Source organism: Coturnix japonica, unplaced genomic scaffold (genome assembly GCF_054131305.1).
Source record: "Coturnix japonica strain WE unplaced genomic scaffold, WE-NBRP24 Scf108, whole genome shotgun sequence".
NCBI lineage: Eukaryota > Metazoa > Chordata > Aves > Galliformes > Phasianidae > Coturnix > Coturnix japonica.
This window is the reverse complement of record NW_028189011.1, coordinates 1-21,678: the sequence shown is the minus strand read 5'-3', so window position 1 is coordinate 21,678 and position 21,678 is coordinate 1. Positions and strand designations below refer to the sequence as shown.

Sequence of the window (21,678 nt, the reverse complement as noted above, 5' to 3'; positions counted from 1 at the left end):
ACCCATAGGGACCCCATAGAGACACATAGGGACCCACAAGGACCCACAGAGGCTCTATAGGGACCCACAGAGACCCATAGAGACACATAGGGACCCATATAGACCCCATTGGGACCCATAGAGGCCCATAGAGACCCCATAGGGACCCACAGGGACCCATAGAGACCCATAGGGACCCATACAGACCCCATAGGGACACACAGAGACCCCATAGGGACCCATAGAGCCCCATAGGGACACATAGGGACACACAGTGACCCATATAGACCCCATAGGGACCCACAGAGACCCATAGGGACCCACAGAGACCCATAGAGGCCTCATAGAGACCCATAGAGACCCATAGGGACCCCATAGGGACCCACAGAGGCCCCATAGAGACCCACAGAGACCCATAGGGACCCCATAGGGACCCACAGAGACCCATAGAGGCCCCATAAAGATCCATGGGAACCCATAGAGACCCCATAGGGACACATAGAGACCCATAAGGACCCATAGGGACCCTATAGAGACCCATAGAGACCCTATAGGGCCCCATAGCACCCCACAGAGCCCCATTGTAACCCCATGTTAGACGTCATGGGACGGACAAGGGACACACAGAGACGGGAGTCAGTCAGTAAACGGCTTTAATGGGGTCGGGGGCACATAGAGACCCCATAGAGACCCATAGGAACCCCATAGAGACCCATTGGAACCCATAGGGACCCATAGGGACCCCATAGAGACCCATAGGGACCCCATAGAGACCCATAGGGACCCCATAGAGAACAGTAGAGCGCCCCCTAGCGGCTCGGAGGTCTCATTGTAACCCATAAGGATTAATAGGGAACCGTAGAGACCCCATAGAGACCCCATAGACCCCATAGACACCCCATAACCCCCTGTATAGACCCTAGGGACCCCATAGAGACCCCATAGAGCCCTGAATCTGCCCCACAGCCCTCTGAGACCCCATAGGGACCCATAGAGACCCCATAGGGACTCTATAGAGACCCATAGAGACCCCCAATAAATAGACCCAATAAATACCCCAATAAATACCCTATAAATACCCTAATAAATTAAATACCCCAATAAATACCCCAATAAATACCCCATAAACCCCATAAATACCCTAATAAATTAAATACCCCATAAATACCCCATAAATACCCCAATAAATACCCCATAAACCCCATAAGCTCAGGGTGGCCGCGGTGGTTGTGGGGTGAGCAGCCTCCAGACCCCATAGACCCCATAAGGACCCACAGAGACCCCATAGGGACCCATAGAGACCCCATAGAGACCGATAGAGACCCCATAGAGACCCATAGACACCCCATAGACCCCATAGAGGCCCCATAGACCCCACAGACCCCATAGAGACCCCAAGACCCTTATAGAGCCCCCATAGAGACCCCATAGCAACCCATAGGGACCCCACAACCCCCATAAACCCCATAGAGACCCCATAGAGCCCTCAATCGGCCCCACAGCCCTCTAAGACCCCATAGGGACCCATAGAGACCCCATAGAGGCCCCATAGACCCCATAAAGACCCCATAGGGACCCCATATACCTCATAGAGACCCACAGAGACCCCATAGAGACCCACAGAGACCCCAGACCCCATTGTTACCCATAGAAACCCCATAGACCCCATAGAGACCCAATAAATCCCCTAATAAATTAAATACCCCATAAATACCCCATAAATCCCCCATAACCGCCATGGGCTCAGGGTGGCCGCGGTGGTTGTGGGGCGAGCAGCCTCCAGGCCCCCCGGCACAACAGCCCGAACCAATAGAGACCCCATAGACCCCATAGAGACCCCATAGAGACCCTATAGAGACCCCCATAGAGACCCCCATAGAGACCCCCATAGACCCCTATAGAGCCCCCATAGACCCCATAGACACCCCATAGACACCCCAAGACCCCTATAGAGCCCCCATAGAGACCCATAGAGACCCCACAGACCCCATAGAGACCCCATAGACCTCATAGAGACCCCACAACCCCCATAGAGACCCAATAGACCCCATAGAGACCCCATAGACCCCATAGAGACCCCATAGAGACCCCAAGACCCCCATAGAGACCCCATAGACCTCATAGAGACCCCAAGACCCCTATAGAGCCCCCATAGAGACCCCATAGAGACCCCACAACCCCCATAGAGACCCAATAGACCCCATAGACCCCATAGAGACCCCATAGGGACCCCATATACCCCATAGAGACCCACAGAGACCCCATAGACCCCAAGACCCCTCATAGAGACCCATAGAGACATCAGTGCCCCATAGAGACCCCATAGAAACCCCATAGACCCCACAGAGCCCCAATAAATCCCCTAATAAATTAAATACCCCAATAAATACCCCCTAAATCCCCTATAACCCCCATAGGCTCAGGGTGGCCGCGGTGGTTGTGGGGCGAGCAGCCTCCAGGCCCCCCGGCACAACAGCCCGAACCAATAGAGACCCCATAGACCCCATAGAGACCCAATAGACCCCATAGAGACCCAATAGACCCCATAGAGAACCCATAGACCCCATAGAGAACCCATAGACCCCATAGAGAACCCATAGAGCCCCCATAGAGACCCATAAAAACTCCATGACCCCCATAGACACCCACAGAGACCCATAGAGCCCCATATACCCCATAGAGACCCCATAGACCCCATAGAGAACCATAGAGACCCCATAGACCCCCATAGAGACCCATAGAGACATCAGTGCCCCATAGAGACCCATAGAGACCCCACAGACCCCATTGTTACCCATAGAAACCCCATAGACCCCATAGAGACCCCATAAATCCCCTAATAAATTAAATACCCCAATAAATACCCCATAAACCCCCTAAATCCCCTATAAATCCCCCATAAGCTCAGGGTGGCCGCGGTGGTTGTGGGGCGAGCAGCTTCCAGGCCCCCCGGCACAACAGCCCGAACCAATAGAGACCCCATAGACCCCATAGAGACCCCATAGACACCCCATAGGGACCCCTATAGAGCCCCCATAGAGACCCATAGACCACATAGAGACCCCATAGACCCCATAGAGACCCCACAGACCCCTATAGAGCCCCCACAGAGACCCCATAGAGACCCATAGACCCCATAGAGACCCCATAGACCTCATAAAGACCCCATAGAGACCCCATAGAGACCCCAAGACCCCTATAGAGCCCCCATAGAGACCCATAGAGACCCCACAACCCCCATAGAGACCCCATAGACCCCTATAGTGTCCCCATAGAGACCCCAGAACCCCCTGTATAGACCCTAGGGACCCCATAGAGACCCCATAGAAACCCCATAGAGACCCCATAGAGACCCCATGACCCCTATAGAGCCCCCATAGAGACCCCATAGACCCCATAGACCCCACAGAGCCCCAATAAATCCCCTAATAAATTAAATACCCCAATAAATCCCCCATAAACCCCATAACCCCCATAAGCTCAGGGTGGCCGCGGTGGTTGTGGGGCGAGCAGCCTCCAGGCCCCAATACCCCATAGAGACCCATAGAGACCCCATAGAGACCCCACAACCCCCATAGAGACCCCATAAATACCCCATAAATCCCCTATAAATCCCCCATGGGCTCAGGGTGGCCGCGGTGGTTGTGGGGCGAGCAGCCTCCAGGCCCCCCGGCACAACAGCCCGAACCAATAGAGACCCCATAGACACCCCATAGAGACCCATAGACCCCATAGACCCCATAAAGACCCCACAGACCCCATAGAGACCCCATAGACCCCATAAAGACCCCATAGGGACCCCATAGGGACCCCATATACCCCATAGAGACCCCAAGACCCCCATAGAGACCCCATAGAGATCCCATAAGGACCCATAGAGACCCCATAGGGACCCCTATGAGACCCCAAGACCCCTATAGAGCCCCATATACCCCATAGAGACCCCATAGAGACCCCAGAACCCCCTGTATAGACCCTAGGGACCCCATAGAGACCCCATAGACTCCATAGAGACCCATAGACCCTATAGAGACCCCATAGAGACCCCTTAGACCCCACAGAGCCCCAATAAATACCCTAACAAATTAAATACCCCAATAAATACCCCATAAACCCCATAAATCCCCTATAAATCCCCCATGGGCTCAGGGTGGCCGCGGTGGTTGTGGGGCCAGCAGCCTCCAGGGCCCCCGGCACAACAGCCCGAACCAATAGAGACCCCATAGAGACCCTATAGACCCCATAGAGACCCCAGGACCCCATAGAGACCCCATAGACCCCATAGACCCCATAGAGACCCCATAGAGCCCCCATAGAGACCCATAAAGACTCCATGACCCCCATAGACACCCACAGAGACCCATAGAGACCCCATAGACCCCATAGACACCCCATAGACCCCATAGAGACCCCAGGACCCCATAGAGACCCCATAGACACCCCATAGAGACCCATAGGGACCCCTATAGAGCCCCCATAGAGACCCATAGACCCCATAGAGCTCCCATAGAGACCCCATAAAGACCCCATAGACCCCAAAGAGACCCCAAGACCCCTATAGAGACCCCATAGAGACCCATAGACCCCATAGAGACCCCATAGAGACCCCATAGACCCCATAGAGACCCCATAGAGACCCCAGAACCCCCTGTATAGACCTTAGGGACCCCATAGAGACCCATAGAGACATCAGTGCCCCATAGAGACCCCATAGACCCCATAGATTCCATAGAGACCCATAGACCCTATAGAGACCCCATAGACCCCATAGAGACCCCATAGACCCCATAAAGACCCCATAGAGACCCCAAGACCCCTATAGAGCCCCCACAGAGACCCATAGAGACCCCATAGGGACCCCATAGAGACCCCATAGACATCCTATAGAGACCCCAGAACCCCCTGTATAGACCCTAGGGACCCCATAGAGACCCCATAGACCCCATAGACACCCCAAGACCCCTATAGAGCCCACATAGAGACCCATAGAGACCCCATAGAGACCCCACAACCCCCATAGAGACCCCATAGACCCCTATAGTGTCCCCATAGAGACCCCAGAACCCCCTGTATAGACCCTAGAGACCCCATAGAGACCCCATAGACCCCATAGAGACCCCATAAAGACCCCATAGAGACCCCATAGACCCCTATAGAGCCCCCATAGAGACCCACAGACCCCATAGAGACCCATAGAGACCCCATAGAGATCCCATAGACCCTATAAAGACCCATAGAGAACCCATAGAGACCCCATAGACCCCATAGAGACCCCATAAAGACCCCATAGAGACCCCATAGATCCCATAGAAACCCCAGGACTCCTATAGAGCCCCCATAGAGACCCCATAGAGACATCAGTGCCCCATAGAGACCCCATAGACCCCATAGAGACCCATAGAGGGCCAACAGACCCCATAGAGACCCCAAGACCCTCATAGAGACCCATAGAGACATCAGTGCCCCATAGAGACCCCATAGACCCCATAGAGACCCCATAGACCCCATAGAGACCCCAAGACCCCTATAGAACCCCATAGAGACCCATAGAGGCCCCAGGACCCCATAGAGACCCCATAGAGCCCATATAAATCCCCTAATAAATTAAATACCCCATAAATACCCCCTAAATCCCCTATAACCCCCATGGGCTCAGGGTGGCCGCGGTGGTTGTGGGGCCAGCAGCCTCCAGGCCCCCCGGCACAACAGCCCGAACCAATAGAGACCCCATAGACACCCCATAGACCCCATAGAGAACCCATAGACCCCATAGAGACCCACAGAGACCCTATAGAGCCCCCATAGAGACCCATAGAGACCCCATAGAGACACCATAGAGACACCATAGAGACCCCAGGACCCCATAGAGACCCCATAGACACCCCAAGACCCCTATAGAGCCCCCATAGAGACCCATAGAGACCCCACAGACCCCAAGACCCCTACAGTGCCCCCATAGAGACCCATAGAGACCCCAGAACCCCCTGTATAGACCTTAGGGACCCCATAGAGACCCCATAGACCCCATAAAGACCCCATAGAGACCCCATAGAGACCCCAAGACCCCTATAGAGCCCCATATACCCCATAGAGACCCCATAGACCCCATAGAGACCCATAGAGACCCCAAGACCCCCATAGAGACCCATAGAGACATCAGTGCCCCATAGAGACCCATAGAGACCCCACAGACCCCATTGTTACCCATAGAAACCCCATAGACCCCATAGAGACCCCATAAATACCCCAATAAATTAAATACCCCCTAAGTCCCCCATAAGTGTGGGGTGGGCTCAGGGTGGCCGCGGTGGTTGTGGGGCGAGCAGCCTCCAGGCCCCAGTACCCCATAGAGACCCATAGAGACCCCAGGACCCCATAGACCCCATAGAGATCCCATAGACCCTATAAAGACCCATAGAGAACCCATAGACCCCATAGAGACCCCATAAATACCCCATAACCCCCATAACCCCCCATAGGCTCAGGGTGGCCGCGGTGGTTGTGGGGCGAGCAGCCTCCAGGCCCCAATACCCCATAGAGACCCATAGAGACCCCACAGACCCCATTGTTACCCATAGAAACCCCATAGACCCCATAGACCCCAATAAATACCCCAATAAATTAAATCCCCCCTAAATCCCCTATAAATCCCCCATAAGCTCAGGGTGGCCGCGGTGGTTGTGGGGCGAGCAGCCTCCAGGCCCCAGTACCCCATAGAGACCCATAGAGACCCCATAGACCCCATAGAGACCTATGGAAACCCCATAGACCCCATAGAGACCCACAGAGACCCCATAGACCCCATAGAGACCCCATAGAGACCCCAAGACCCCTATAGAGCCCCCATAGAGACCCCATAGACCCCATAGAGACCCCATAGACCCCATAGAGACCCCAAGACCCCTATAGAACCCCATAGAGACCCATAGAGACCCCACAACCCCCATAGAGACCCCATAGACACCACAGAGCCCCAATAAATACCCCATAAACCCCCTAAATCCCCTATAAATCCCCCATAAGCTCAGGGTGGCCGCGGTGGTTGTGGGGCGAGCAGCCTCCAGGGCCCCCGGCACAACAGCCCGAACCAATAGAGACCCCATAGACCCCATAGAGACCCTATAGAGACCCCATAGAGAACCCATAGACCCCATAGAGAACCCATAGACCCCATAGAGACCCCATAGAGACCCATAGAGACTCCATGACCCCCATAGAGACCCATAGAGACCCCATAGAGACCCCAGAACCCCCTGTATAGACCCTAGGGACCCCGTAGAGTCCCCATAGACCCTATAGAGACCCATAGACCCCATAGAGACCCCATAGACCCCCATAGAGAACCCATAGACCCCCATAGAGACCCCACAACCCCCATAGAGACCCAATAGACCCCATAGAGACCCCAAGACCCCCATAGAGACCCCATAGAGACCCCATAGACCCCAAGACCCTCATAGAGACCCATAGACCCCATAGAGATCCCATAGACCCTATAAAGACCCATAGAGAACCCATAGACCCCATAGAGACCCCATAAATACCCCATAACCCCCATAACCCCCATAGGCTCAGGGTGGCCGCGGTGGTTGTGGGGCGAGCAGCCTCCAGGCCCCAGTACCCCATAGAGACCCATAGAAACCCCACAACCCCCATAAATACCCCAATAAATACCCCATAAACCCCCTAAATCCCCTATAAATCCCCCATAGGCTCAGGGTGGCCGCGGTGGTTGTGGGGCGAGCAGCCTCCAGGCCCCCCTGCACAACAGCCCGAACCAATAGAGCTGTGGGGCCAATAGGGCGGCGGCCGCCATGTTGTAGGATCCGGGGATGTGGAACGGGACCCGCCATAGGGGGACCCCAATATGGCGCCCGTAGATCCCATAAAGGAACGGGAACAGGAGGACACGGCAGCACAGGAACGTCAATAGGGTGACGGCACCGTTCAGCTTGTGTAGGGTCGTGTGTTGGCGGCCATACTGCGGGGTATAGGGACGCTATGGGGGCAGCTATGGGGTGGGGGGAGTTATGGGGTCTATGGGGTGGGGGGAGTTATGGGGTCTATGGGGTGGGGGGAGTAATGGGGTCTATGGGGTGGGGGGAGTAATGGGGTCTATGGGGTTGGTTGGGGGTATCTATGGGGTGGGGGGGAGTTATGGGGTGAAGGCATCTATGGGGTGGGGTTGGGGGGAGTTATGGGGTGGGGGGGATCTATGGGGTGGGGGGGTTATGGGGTCTATGGGGTGGGGGGGGAGTTATGGGGTCTATGGGGTTGGGTGGGGGTATCTATGGGGTATGGGGTGGGGGGGGTTGTGGGATCTATGGGGTGGGGGGATCTATGGGGTCTATGGGGTGGGGGGGTTATAGGGTCTATGGGGTTGGGTGGGGGTATCTATGGGGTGGGGGGGTTATGGGGTCTATGGGGTTGGGTGGAGATCTATGGGGTGGTGGGGGATCTATGGGGTGTGGGGGGGTATCTATGGGGTATGGGGTTGGGGGGAGTTATGGGGTCTATGGGGTGGGGGGGGATCTATGGGGTGGGGGGATCTATGGGGTGGGGATGGGGGTGTCTGTGGGGTGGGGTTGGTATCTATGGGGTTGGGGGGGTATCTATGGGGTAAATGGGATTTCTATGGGGTGAATGGGGTTTCTATGGGGTGAACAGGGTTTCTATGGGGTAGATGGGGATTCTATGGGGTAGATGGGGATTCTATGGGGTAGATGGGGATTCTATGGGGTAGATGGGGATTCTATGGGGTAAATGGGATTTCTATGGGGTGAATGGGATTTCTATGGGGTGAATGGGATTCCTATGGGGTGAATGGGATTCCTATGGGGTGAATGGGATTTCTATGGGGTGAATGGGATTTCTATGGGGTGTGTGGGATTTCTATGGGGTAGATGGTGTTTCTATGGGGTGAATAGGGTTTCTATGGGGTGAACGGGATTTCTATGGGGTAGATGGGGTTTCTATGGGGTGAATGGGGTTTCTATGGGGTAAATGGGGTTTCTATGGGGTAAATGGGGTTTCTATGGGGTGTGTGTGATCTATGGGGCACTCACCATGATGAGCACCTTCCCCAGGCACACGAATGGGGTGCTGAGCTCGGCCATGAGCAAACAGCCCAGGAAGAAATCGCCCTTCCCAGCGCGGTACAGCTGCAAACACACCCCATAGAGACACATAGAGACACATAGGGACACATAGAGACACATAGCGACCCTATAGCCCCATAGAGACCCATAGAGACACACACACACCCCATAGTGCCCCATAGAGACCCATAGAGCCCCATAGAGACCCATAGAGCCCCATAGAGACCCATACTGCTCCCATAGTGCCCCATAGGGACCCCATAGAGACCCATACTGACCCCATAGCACCCCATAGACACCCCATAGCACCCCATATCACCCCATAGATCCCTATATGTCCTCACTGTGGCTATAGGGAAGCACACAGTGACCATAGTAACATGGTGCAGCACCATTAACCCCATAGAGCCCCATAGACACCCCATAGAGCCCCATAGAGACCCCATAACCCCATAGAGCCCCATAGCACCCCATAGAGCCCCATAGAGCCCCATAGACACCCCATAGAGCCCCATAGATCCCTATATGTCCTCACCGTGGCTATAGGGAAGCACACAGTGACCATGGTGACGTGGTGCAGCACCATTAACCCCATAGAGCCCCATATCACCCTATATCACCCCATATAACACCCCATATCACCCCATAGAGACCCATATCACCCCATAGAGCCCCATAGACACCCCATAGAGCCCCATAGAGCCCCATAGACACCCCATAGAGCCCCATAGTGCCCCATGCTGCCCCCATAGTGCCCCATAGAGACCCATAGCACCCCACAGAGACCCCATAGAGACCCATACTGACCCCATAGTGCCCCACAGAGACCCATATCACCCCATAGAGCCCCACAGACACCCCATAGAGACCCACAGACACCCCATAGAGACCCCATAGACACCCCATAGACACCCCATAGTACCCCATACTGGCCCCATAGCACCCCATAGTGCCCCATAGAGACCCACATCACCCCATAGAGCCCCATAGAGCCCCATAGACACCCCATAGAGCCCCATAGACACCCCATAGAGCCCCACAGACACCCCATAGACACCCCATAGAGCCCCATAGACACCCCATATCACCCCATAGAGCCCCATATGTCCTCACCGTGGCTATAGGGAAGCAGACAGTGACCACAGTGACGTGGTGCAGCACCATTAACCCCATAGAGCCCCATACTGACCCATAGAGCCCCATAGAGGCCTATAGACACCCCATAGACACCCCATAGACACCCCATAGACACCCCATAGAGACCCATAGTGCCCCATAGAGACCCATAGACACCCCATAGAGACCCATAGACACCCCATAGAGCCCCATAGAGCCCCATAGACACCCCATAGAGACCCATAGACACCCCATAGAGCCCCATAGACACCCCATAGAGCCCCATAGACACCCCATATCACCCCCTATATCTCACCGTGGCTATAGGGAAGCACACAGTGACCATAGTGACGTGGTGCAGCACCATTAACCCCATAGAGCCCCATAGACACCCCATAGAGCCCCATAGACACCCCATAGAGCCCCATAGACACCCCATAGAGCCCCATAGAGACCCATATCACCCCATATAACACCCCATATCACCCCATAGAGACCCATATCACCCCATAGAGCCCCATAGACACCCCTTAGAGCCCCATAGACACCCCATAGAGCCCCATAGACGCCCCATAGAGCCCCATAGATCCCTATATGTACTTACCGTGGCTATAGGGAAGCACACAGTCACCATAGTGAACTGGTGCAGCACCATGAGCCCCATAGTGCCCCATATCACCCCATATAACACCCCATATCACCCCATAGAGACCCATATCACCCCATAGAGACCCATAGAGACCCATATCACCCCATAGACACCCCATAGAGCCCCCATAGAGACCCCATAGAGACCCTATAACACCATAGAGACCCTATAACACCATAGAGACCCCATAGAGACCCATAGAGACCCTATAACCCCATAGAGCCCCATAGACACCCCATAGAGACCCATAGACACCCCATAGAGCCCCACAGACACCCCATAGAGACCCATAGTGCCCCATGCTGCCCCCATAGTGCCCCATAGACACCCCATAGAGCCCCATAGACACCCCATAGACACCCCATAGAGACCCATAGACACCCCATAGAGCCCCACAGACACCCCATAGAGACCCATAGTGCCCCATGCTGCCCCCATAGTGCCCCATAGACACCCCATAGAGCCCCATAGACACCCCATAGAGCCCCATAGAGACCCCATAGAGACCCATACTGCCCCCATAGTGCCCCATAGACACCCCATATCACCCCATATGTCCTCACCGTGGCTATAGGGAAGCACACAGTGACCATGGTGACATGGTGCAGCACCATGAGCCCCATAGACACCCCATAGCACCCCATAGAGCCCCATACTGAGCCCCATAGAGACCCCATAGAGACCCCATAGAGACCCCATAGACACCCCATAGAGACCCCATAGAGACCCCATAGAGACCCCATAGAGACCCCATAGAGCCCCACAGACACCCCATAGAGCCCCATAGACACCTCATAGAGCCCCACATCACCCCATAGAGCCCCATAGGACCCTATACATCCTTATCGTGGCTATAGGGAAGCACACAGTGACCATAGTGACGTGGTGCAGCACCATTAACCCCACAGAGCCCCATACTGACCCACAGAGCCCCATAGACACCCCATAGCACCCCATAGACACCCCATATCACCCCATAGAGCCCCATATCCCCCCATATCACCCCATAGAGCCCTATATCACCCCATATCACCCCCTATATCTCACCGTGGCTATAGGGAAGCACACAGTGACCATAGTGACATGGTGCAGCACCATTAACCCCATAGAGCCCCATAGACACCCCATATAACACCCCATATCACCCCATAGAGACCCCATAGAGCCCCATAGAGCCCCATAGACACGCCATAGACACCCATAGACACCCCATAGACACCCATAGACACCCCATAGAGACCCATAGGGACCCCATAGAGCCCCATAGGGACCCCATAGGGACCCCATAGAGCCCCATAGGGACCCCATAGAGCCCCATAGGGACCCCATAGACTCCCCATAGAGCCCCATAGACACCCCATAGACACCCCATAGAGCCCCATAGACACCCCATAAAGCCCCATAGACACCCCATAGAGCCCCCATAGTGCCCCATAGAGCCCCATAGACACCCCATAGCACCCCATAGAGACCCCATAGCCACCCCATAGAGCCCCATAGACACCCCATAGAGCCCCATAGACACCCCATACTGCCCCCATAGAGCCCCATACTGCCCCCATAGTGCCCCATAGAGACCCCATAGCACCCCATAGACACCCCATAGAGCCCCATAGACACCCCATATCACCCCATAGAGCCCCATAGCACCCCACAGAGCCCCATAGTGCCCCATAGGACCCTATACATCCTCACCGTGGCTATAGGGAAGCACACAGTGACCATGGTGACATGGTGCAGCACCATTAACCCCTCTTTGCGCAGGAAGCTGCCGGTTCCGGTTCCGGTTCCGGTTCCGTTCCTGGTCGGTTCCGGTCGGTTCTTGTGGCCTTTGAGGAGCCGCCGGTTCCGGTGGATCAGGAACATGGCGAATAAATCGTACACGAAGTACGGGACGGCAAATGGGGGGTAAACAGCGGCCAGCCAGTGTCTGTAATAGGGGGATATGGGGGATATGGGGTTATATGGGGTTATATGGGGGGATATGGGGTGTTATATGGGGGTGATATGAGGCAGATATGGGGTCAATATGGGGCTCTATGGGGTGCTATGGGGCTCTATGGGGTCACTATGGGGCTCTATGGGGTGCTATGGGGTCACTATGGGGCAGTTATGGGTCTCTATGGGGTGCTGTGGGGCTCTATGGGGCACTATGGGGCTCTATGTGTCTCTATGGGGCACTATAAGGTCAGCATGGGGCTCTATGGGGTGTTATGGGGTGATATGGGGCTCTATGGGGTCTCTATGGGGCAGTCATGGGGTAATATGTGGGTCTATGGGGCACTATGGGGTCTCTATGGGGTCTCTATGGGGTGATATGGGGGCCCTATGGGGTCTCTATGGGGTCACTATGGGGTCTCTATGGGGCGCTATGGGGTAGGGATCAGGAACATGGCGAATAAATCGTACACGAAGTACGGGACGGCAAATGGGGGGTAAACAGCCGCCAGCCAGTGTCTGCAATGGGAGATATGGGGGATATGGGGTTATATGGGGCTCTATGGGGGGATAGGGGGGGATAGGGGGGGATAGGGAGGGATACAGGGTGTCTATGGGGGGATATGGAGGGATACGGGGGGATACGGGGGGATATGGGGGGATATGGGGGATATGGGGCTCTATGGGGGGATATGGGGGGATATGGGGGGATATGGGGTTATATGGGGGGATATGGGGTTATATGGGGGGATATGGGGTGTCTATGGGGGGATATGGGGGGATATGGGGGGATATATGGGGTTATATGGGGATATATAGGGATATATGGGGGATATATGGGGTTATATGGGGTTATATGGGGTTATATGGGGTTATATGGGGTTATATGGGGTTTATGGGGGGATATGGGGGGATATGGGGGGATATGGGGGGATATGGGGGGGGATGGGGGGGGATGGGGGGGATATGGTGCTCTATGGGGGGATATGGGGTGTCTATGGGGGGATATGGGGTTATATGGGGCAGATATGGGGTGATATGGGGCAGTTATGGGGGGATATGGGGCAGTTATGGGGGGATATGGGGCAGTTATGGGGGGATATGGGGGCATATGGGGGGATATGGGGGGATATGGGGTGTCTATGGGGGGATATGTGGGGATATGGGGTGTCTATGGGGGGATATGGGGTGTCTATGGGGGGATATGGGGCAGTTATGGGGTGATAGGGGGTGATATGGGGGGATAGGGGGTGATATGGGGTGATATGGGGGGATATGGGGCAGTTATGGGGTGATAGGGGGTGATATGGGGCTCTATGGGGGGATATGGGGGCACATGGGATGTCTATGGGGGGATATGGGGCGTCTATGGGGAGATATGGGGTGTCTATGGGGGGATATGGGTGATATATGGGGTTATATGGGGGATATATGGGGTTATATGGGGGATATGGGGTGTCTATGGGGTGTCTATGGGGGGATATGTGGGGATATGGGGGGATAGGGGGGGATATAGGGGGATATGGGGGGATATGGGGGACATGGGGTGTCTATGGGGGGATATGGGGCGTCTATGGGGGGATATGGGGCGTCTATGGGGGGATATGGGGGGATATGGGGTGTCTATGGGGGGATATGGGGCAGTTATGGGGTGATGGGGGTGATATGGGGCTCTATGGGGGGATATGGGGTGTCTATGGGGGGATATATGGGGTTATATGGGGATATATGGGGTTATATGGGGGATATATGGGGTTATATGGGGGATATATGGGGTTATATGGGGGATATATGGGGTTATATGGGGGATATATGGGGTTATATGGGGGATATGGGGTTATATGGGGTTATATGGGGTTATATGGGGGATATATGGGGTTATAGGGGGTTACATGGGGTTATATGGGGGGATATATGGGGGATATGGGGGATATGGGGTGTCTATGGGGGATATATGGGATTATATGGGGGGATATGGGGGATATATGGGGTTATGTGGGGTTATATGGGGTTATATGGGGGGGATAGGGGGGATATGGGGGAATATGGGGTGTCTATGGGGGGATATGGGGGGATATGTGGTGTCTATGGGGGGATATGGGGTGTCTATGGGGGGATATGGGGTGTCTATGGGGGGATATGGGGGGATATGGGGGATATATGGGGTTATAGGGGGTTACATGGGGTTATATGGGGGATATATGGGGGATATGGGGGGATATATGGGGTTATATGGGGTTATATGGGGCTCTATGGGGGGATAGGGGGGGATATGGGGGGGATATGGGGGGGATATGGGGCAGTTATGGGGTGATGGGGGTGATATGGGGCTCTATGGGGGGATATGGGGTGTCTATGGGGGGATATGTGGGGATATCAGGTTATATGGGGTGTTATATGGGGTTATATGGGGGATATATGGGGGGATATGGGGTGTCTATGGGGTGTCTATGGGGGGATATGGGGGGATATATGGGGTTATATGGGGTTATATGGGGGGATATGGGGGGATATGGGGGGATATGGGGGGATATGGGGGGATATGGGGGGATATGGGGTGTCTATGGGGGGATATGGGGGGATATATGGGGGATATGGGGGGATATATGGGGGATATGGGGGGATATATGGGGGATATATGGGGGATATATGGGGGATATATGGGGGATATATGGGGGATATATGGGGGATATATGGGGGATATATGGGGTTATATGGGGGATATATGGGGTGATATGGGGCAGTTATGGGGGGATATGGGGGCATATGGGGGGATATGGGGGATATATGGGGGATATATGGGGATATATGGGGGATATATGGGGATATATGGGGATATATGGGGGATATAGGGGGTTATATAAGGGATATATGGGGCTATATGGGGATATATGGGGTTATATGGGGTGATATGGGGTGATATGGGGGATATATGGGGGGATATGGGGTCTATGAGTCTCTATGGGGTCCTATGGGTCTCTATGGGGCAGTTATGGGGCACCAGGAGGCACTATAGGGCAGTTATGGGGCACTATCAGGTGGTTCGGTGTCAGTATGGGGCACTATGGGGTCTCTATGGGGCACTATGGGGTCTCTATGGGGCACTATGGGGCTCTATAGGGCAGTTATGGGTCGCTATGGGGCAGTTATGGGGCTCTACGGGGCAGTTATGGGGCACTATGTGTCTCTGTTGGGCAGTTATGGGGCTCTCTGTGTCTCTATGTGTCTCTATGGGGCATTACAGGGTAGTTATGGGTCGCTGTGGGGCTCTATGGGATAGTTATGGGTCGCTATGGGGCTCTATGGGGCACTTATGGGTCGCTATGGGGCTCTATGGGGTAGTTATGGGTCGCTATGGGGCTCTATGGGGCACTTATGGGTCGCTATGGGTCTCTATGGGGTAGTTATGGGTCGCTATGGGGCTCTATGGGGCACTTATGGGTCGCTATGGGGCTCTATAGGGTAGTTATGGGTCGCTATGGGGCTCTATGGGGCACTTATGGGTCGCTATGGGGCTCTATAGGGTAGTTATGGGTCGCTATGGGGCTCTATGGGGCACTTATGGGTCGCTATGGGGCTCTATAGGGTAGTTATGGGTCTCTATGGGTCTCTATGAGGCACTTATGGGTCGCTATGGGGCTCTATAGGGTAGTTATGGGTCTCTATGGGTCTCTATGGGGTAGTTATGGGGTGCTATGGGGCTCTATGGGGTAGTTATGGGGCGCTATGGGGCTCTATGGGGTAGTTATGGGTCGCTATGGGTCTCTATAGGGTAGTTATGGGTCTCTATGGGTCTCTATGAGGCACTTATGGGTCGCTATGGGGCTCTATAGGGTAGTTATGGGTCTCTATGGGTCTCTATGGGGTAGTTATGGGGCGCTATGGGGCTCTATGGGGCACTTATGGGTCGCTATGGGGCTCTATGGGGTAGTTATGGGTCGCTATGGGGCTCTATGGGGCACTTATGGGTCGCTATGGGGCTCTATGGGGCACTTATGGGTCGCTATGGGGCTCTATGGGGCACTTATGGGTCGCTATGGGGCTCTATGGGGCACTTATGGGTCGCTATGGGGCTCTATGGGGCACTTATGGGTCGCTATGGGGCTCTATGGGGCACTTATGGGTCTCTATGGGGCTCTATAGGGTAGTTATGGGTCTCTATGGGTCTCTATAGGGCCCTTATGGGTCTCTATGGGGCTCTATAGGGTAGTTATGGGTCGCTATGGGTCTCTATGGGGCACTTATGGGTCGCTATGGGGCTCTATGGGGCACTTATGGGTCGCTATGGGGCAGACTCACGTGTCGTCGATGACGTTCCGGCAGCTGGAGGCAATGAGGAAACCTGAGAGAGACGCCAGCACGGCCTGCACTGCTGATACCACCCTATAGAGATATGGGGTGATATAGGGTGAGATATGGGGTTATGAGGTGAGATATAGGGCTGACACACGGCCTGCACCGCTGACACCACCCTATAGAGAGATATGGGGTGATATGGGGTGATATAGGGTGAGATATGGGGTTATGGGGTGAGATATGGGGTTATGGGGGGAGATATGGGGTGAGATATGGGGTGAGATATGGGGCTGACACCACCCCATAGATATAGGGAGATATGGGGTGATATGGGGTGAGATATGGGGTGAGATATGGGGCTGACACCACCCTATAGATATAGGGAGATATATGGGGTGAGATATGGGGTTATGGGGGGAGATATGGGGTGAGATATGGGGCTGACACACGGCCTGCACTGCTGACACCACCCTATAGGGAGATATATGGGGTTATGGGGTGAGATACATCACCCTATAGAGATATATGGGGTGAGATATGGGGTTAGATATGGGGTTATGGAGTGAGATATGGCGCTGACACATGGCCTGCACCGCCGACACCACCCTATAGAGATATATGGGGTGATATAGGGTAAGATACACCACCCTATAGAGATATATGGGGTGAGATATAGGGTCAGATATAGGGTTATGGGGTGAGATATAGGGCTGACACACGGCCTGCACTGCTGACACCACCCTATAGGGAGATATGGGGTGATATAGGGTGAGATATGGGGTTATGGGGTGAGATATGGGGTTATGGGGTGAGATATGGGGTTATGGGGTGAGATATGGGGTTATGGGGGGAGATATGGGGTTATGGGGGGAGATATGGGGTTATGGGGGAGATATGGGGCTGACACACGGCCTGCACCGCTGACACCACCCTATAGGGAGATATAGGGTGATATAGGGTGAGCCATAGGGCTGACACCACCCTAGAGATATGGGGTGAGATATAGGGTTATGGAGTGAGATATGGGGTGAGATATAGGGCTGACACCACCCTACAGGAGATATATGGGGAAATATGGGGCTGAGACCACCCCATGGGGAGATATGGGGAGATATAGGGGGCTATGGGGGGCTGAGACCACCCTATGAGGAAATATGGGGTGAGATATGGGGCTGAGACCACCCTATGGGGAGATATATGGGATTATGGGATGCTATGGGGCTCTATGGGGTCACTATAGGGCTCCATGGGGCACTATGGGTCCCTATGTGTCCCTATGGGGCACTATGGGGCACTATGGGGTTTCTATGTGTCCCTATAGGGCCGTGTTCCGCCCCACCCCCCTATTCCCACCCCATTAATCCCATTAATCTCCTCCCTCCCCTCCCCCCCCCCCGTGTCCTCTGTCCCCTCCCCCCACACACACAATGTCACCCAGCCCCCATAGCGCCCCATAGAGCCCCATAGACCCCATAGCGCCCCATAGAAACCCTATAGAACCCCAAAGGGCCCATATAAACCCTATAGAACCCCATAGCGCCCCATAGAAACCCTATAAAACCCCGTAGCGCCCCATAGAAACCCTATAGAACCGCATAGAGCCCCATAGAAACCCTATAGAACCCCATAGGGCCCCATAGAAACCCTATAGAACCCCATAGAGCCCCATAGAAACCCTATAGAACCCCATAGAAACCCTATAGAACCCCATAGAGCCCCATAGAAACCCTATAGAACCCCATAGGGCCCCATAGAAACCCTATAGAACCCCATAGGGCCCCATAGAGCCCCATAGAGCCCCCTATATCACCCTATAGACCCCCCATAGAACCCATACCCACCCATAGAGCCCCACAACCCCCCTATATCCCCCTATAACCCCCCATAGAGCCCCATATCCCCCCATATAACCCCATATATCCCCCTATAAACCCCCATATAACCCCATATCCCCCTATATCCCCATAGAGCCCCATATACCCCCTATATAACCCCATATAACCCTATATATCCCCCTATATCCCCCCATATAACCCCATATATCCCCCTATAAACCCCCATATAACCCCATATCCCCCCATAGCCCCCATATCCCCCTATATAACCCCATATAACCCTATAGATCCCCCTATAAACCCCCCATATAACCCCATATCCCCCATAGAGCCCCATATAACCCCTATATCCCCCCATATAACCCTATAGATCCCCCTATAAAACCCCATTTAACCCCATATAACCCCTATATCCCCCCCCTCCATCCGGGTACTTCCCATCCCCCCCCCATTTTAACCCCCCTCCATCCGGGTACCTCCACTTTACCTCCCTCCATCCGGGTACTTTTACCCCCCTCCATCCGGGTATTTTAACCCCCCTCCATCCGGGTATTTCCCCCCCCCCCCCCCAATCCCGTTACCTGGCAGCCAAGATGGCGGCGTCCGGTTCAGGGCAGCGCTGTCCCGGTAACGATCGCAGAGCGGAGCGGATCAGAACGAACAACAACGGGAAGAACACGGAGCCCAACAGCACCAAACCGAACCGGGCCGCCATCCGAACCGGAACCGGGCGGGGACAGCACCGGAACGGGAGGGGACTGTAAAAGGGGAAGGACCAACAGCCGGAAGTGGGGCGGCGCCATGACCGGAAGTAGGTGGGGCCATCGAAAGGGGGCGGGGCGAGAGGCGGAAGTGGGCGTGGTCACGTGCAATGGGCGTGGTTAATACCGGAAGTGGGATGAGATAATAGAAAAGGGGCGTGGCTACGGCCGGAAGTGGGGTGGTGTCATTAGAAGGGGCGGGGCTAAAGGAGGAAGTGGTGGGAGTTTGTGAGGGGGCGGGACTTAAAGGCTGGAGTGGGCGGAGTCAGAGGGAAGGGGCGTTGTGATTGGTGGACGTGGGAAGGGGCGGGGACTAAGGAGGTGGGCGGGGTCGATTAGAAGGGGCGGGGCTTGGGGACGAAAGAGGCGTGGCCTAAAGGAGGGGGCGGGGCTAAGGGTGGTAATAGATTCCATAGAACCCCATAGAGACCAATAGTGCCCCATAGAGACCCCATAGTGCCCCATAGAACCCCATACTGACCCCATAGAGACCCCATAGAGCCCCATACTGACCCCATAGAACCCCATAGTGCCCCATAGAGACCCATGGAACCCCATACTGACCCCATAGCGCCCCATAGAACCCCATAGTGACCCCATAGAGACCCATAGTGCCCCATAGAGACCCATAGTGTCCCAGAGTCCCCCATAAAGACCCCATAGAACCCCATACTGACCCCATAGTGACCCCATAGTGCCCCATAGAGCCCCATAGAAACCCCACAGTGCCCTATACTGACCCCAACTTATGGGCCCCATTAGTCCCCCGGAGGCTCCCACCCCACACTTATGGGGTGGGAGGGGTTGTTATGGGGGGGATGTGGGGTTATGGGGCAGGTTATGGGGTGATATGGGGTTATGGGACAGGTTATGGGGTTATAAGGTGGGTTATGAGGTAGGTTATGGGGTTATAGATGTGGTTATGGGGTGATATGGGGTGATATGGGGTTATAGGGCCATTATGGGGCTATGGGGTCGTTATGGGGCCGTTATGGGGCCGTTATGGGGCCGTTATGGGGTTGTAGGGTCAAAAAGGCCCCAATTTAGGCCTAGAACTGGAGATTTGAGTCCAAAGTTTAAGATTTGGGGCCAAAAGTTCCGATTTTGGTCCCATTTTGGGGCCATTCCGCTCAATTTCGGGTAAAAATGGCTTTTATTTCTTACAAACGGCGCCGCTGGACGGATGGGGAGAGCGCATGCGAAGGCGGCAGCCAATGGGAAGAAAGGCTGGGCTTGTTGCTGGGCAGATTAGAAGCGTCGAGCTCTGCTATTGGTGGAGAGCGAAACATCGAAAAAAGTGTTATTAAAAGGTCGGGGGGGGGGCTAAAAATGCGGAATTTGAGCCCAAAATGAGAAGGGGAGGAACCGGAAATGGAGGGGGGCAATAAAAATGGTGGTGGTGGGGCTAAAAAGGGCGAATTTGGGCCCAAAATGGGAGGGGGGGGGGGGGGGGGGGTTCGGTTAGGCCCGTAACGGTCTACGGTCGCCATTTTGAACGCCCCTCACGGTACGTTATATGGGGAGGGGGCACAAGTTTGGGCCTAAATATTGAGGGGGGGGGCACCAAAAAAGTGGGATTTAGGCCCAAAAATTGAAGGAGAGGACCCTAAAAAGGGGATTTTTGACCCAAAAATGGGGGGGAGGCAACAGAAATGGAGGATTTGGGCTCAAAATTGTGTGTGTGGGGGCAACAAAATGGCGGCCATTTTGGGACCCTCATGATGGTGATATGGAAGGGGGGGACACAAGTTTGGGCCTAAATATTGAGGGGGGGGGCACCAAAAAAGGAGGATTTAGACCCATAAATTGAAAGAGAAAACCCTAAAAATGGGGATTTTGGGACTAAAATTTGGGTGGGGGCAACAAAAATGGAGGATTTCGGGTTGAAATTGGGGGGGGGGGAAACAAGATGGCGGCCGTTTTGGGTACCATATAATGGTGATATTAAGGAGGGGGCATAAGTTTGGGCCTAAATATTGAGGGGGAGGCACCAAAAAAGGGGGATT

At 54.5% G+C, this 21,678-nt stretch overlaps 2 protein-coding genes and 1 long non-coding RNA gene across 4 annotated transcripts in view; 2 read left to right on the top strand and 1 right to left on the bottom strand.

Moving 5' to 3' along the window:
• The window catches only part of RUSF1 (RUS family member 1), a 61,256-nt gene extending 48,512 nt beyond the window's left edge, over positions 1-12,744 (top strand). For both annotated transcript variants that reach the window (XR_014941735.1, XR_014941732.1), the window contains one exon: positions 12,607-12,744. The gene's annotated coding sequence lies outside the window, so the exon portion shown is untranslated. The remainder of the gene's footprint in view (positions 1-12,606) is intronic.
• TLCD3B (TLC domain containing 3B) lies at positions 616-19,750 on the bottom strand. Its single transcript, XM_085535109.1, has 5 exons — positions 19,493-19,750; positions 17,080-17,163; positions 12,538-12,772; positions 9,045-9,140; positions 616-7,960 (listed from the first exon to the last, which is right to left on the bottom strand). The coding sequence occupies exons 1-5, from the start codon at positions 19,624-19,626 to the stop codon at positions 7,694-7,696; spliced, it is 816 nt and encodes a 271-aa protein (XP_085391235.1). The 5' UTR covers positions 19,627-19,750; the 3' UTR covers positions 616-7,693.
• Positions 12,942-17,121, top strand: LOC146751243 (uncharacterized). Its single transcript, XR_014941749.1, has 2 exons — positions 12,942-13,277; positions 17,074-17,121. It is a non-coding gene; the product is annotated as an uncharacterized LOC146751243 (long non-coding RNA).
• Positions 19,751-21,678: the final 1,928 nt, after the last annotated feature.

Excerpts from the sequence above, each read along its gene's own strand:
- TLCD3B (XM_085535109.1), bottom strand. The coding sequence starts at position 19,626 with ATGGCGGCCCGGTTCGGTTTGGTGCTGTTGGGCTCCGTGTTCTTCCCG. Across the intron at positions 17,164-19,492 it reads GCCGCCATCTTGGCTGCCAG|GGTGGTATCAGCAGTGCAGG; the intron begins GTAACGGGATTG and ends ATATCTCTATAG. Across the intron at positions 9,141-12,537 it reads TGTGCTTCCCTATAGCCACG|CTGTACCGCGCTGGGAAGGG; the intron begins GTGAGGATGTAT and ends GTGTGTTTGCAG.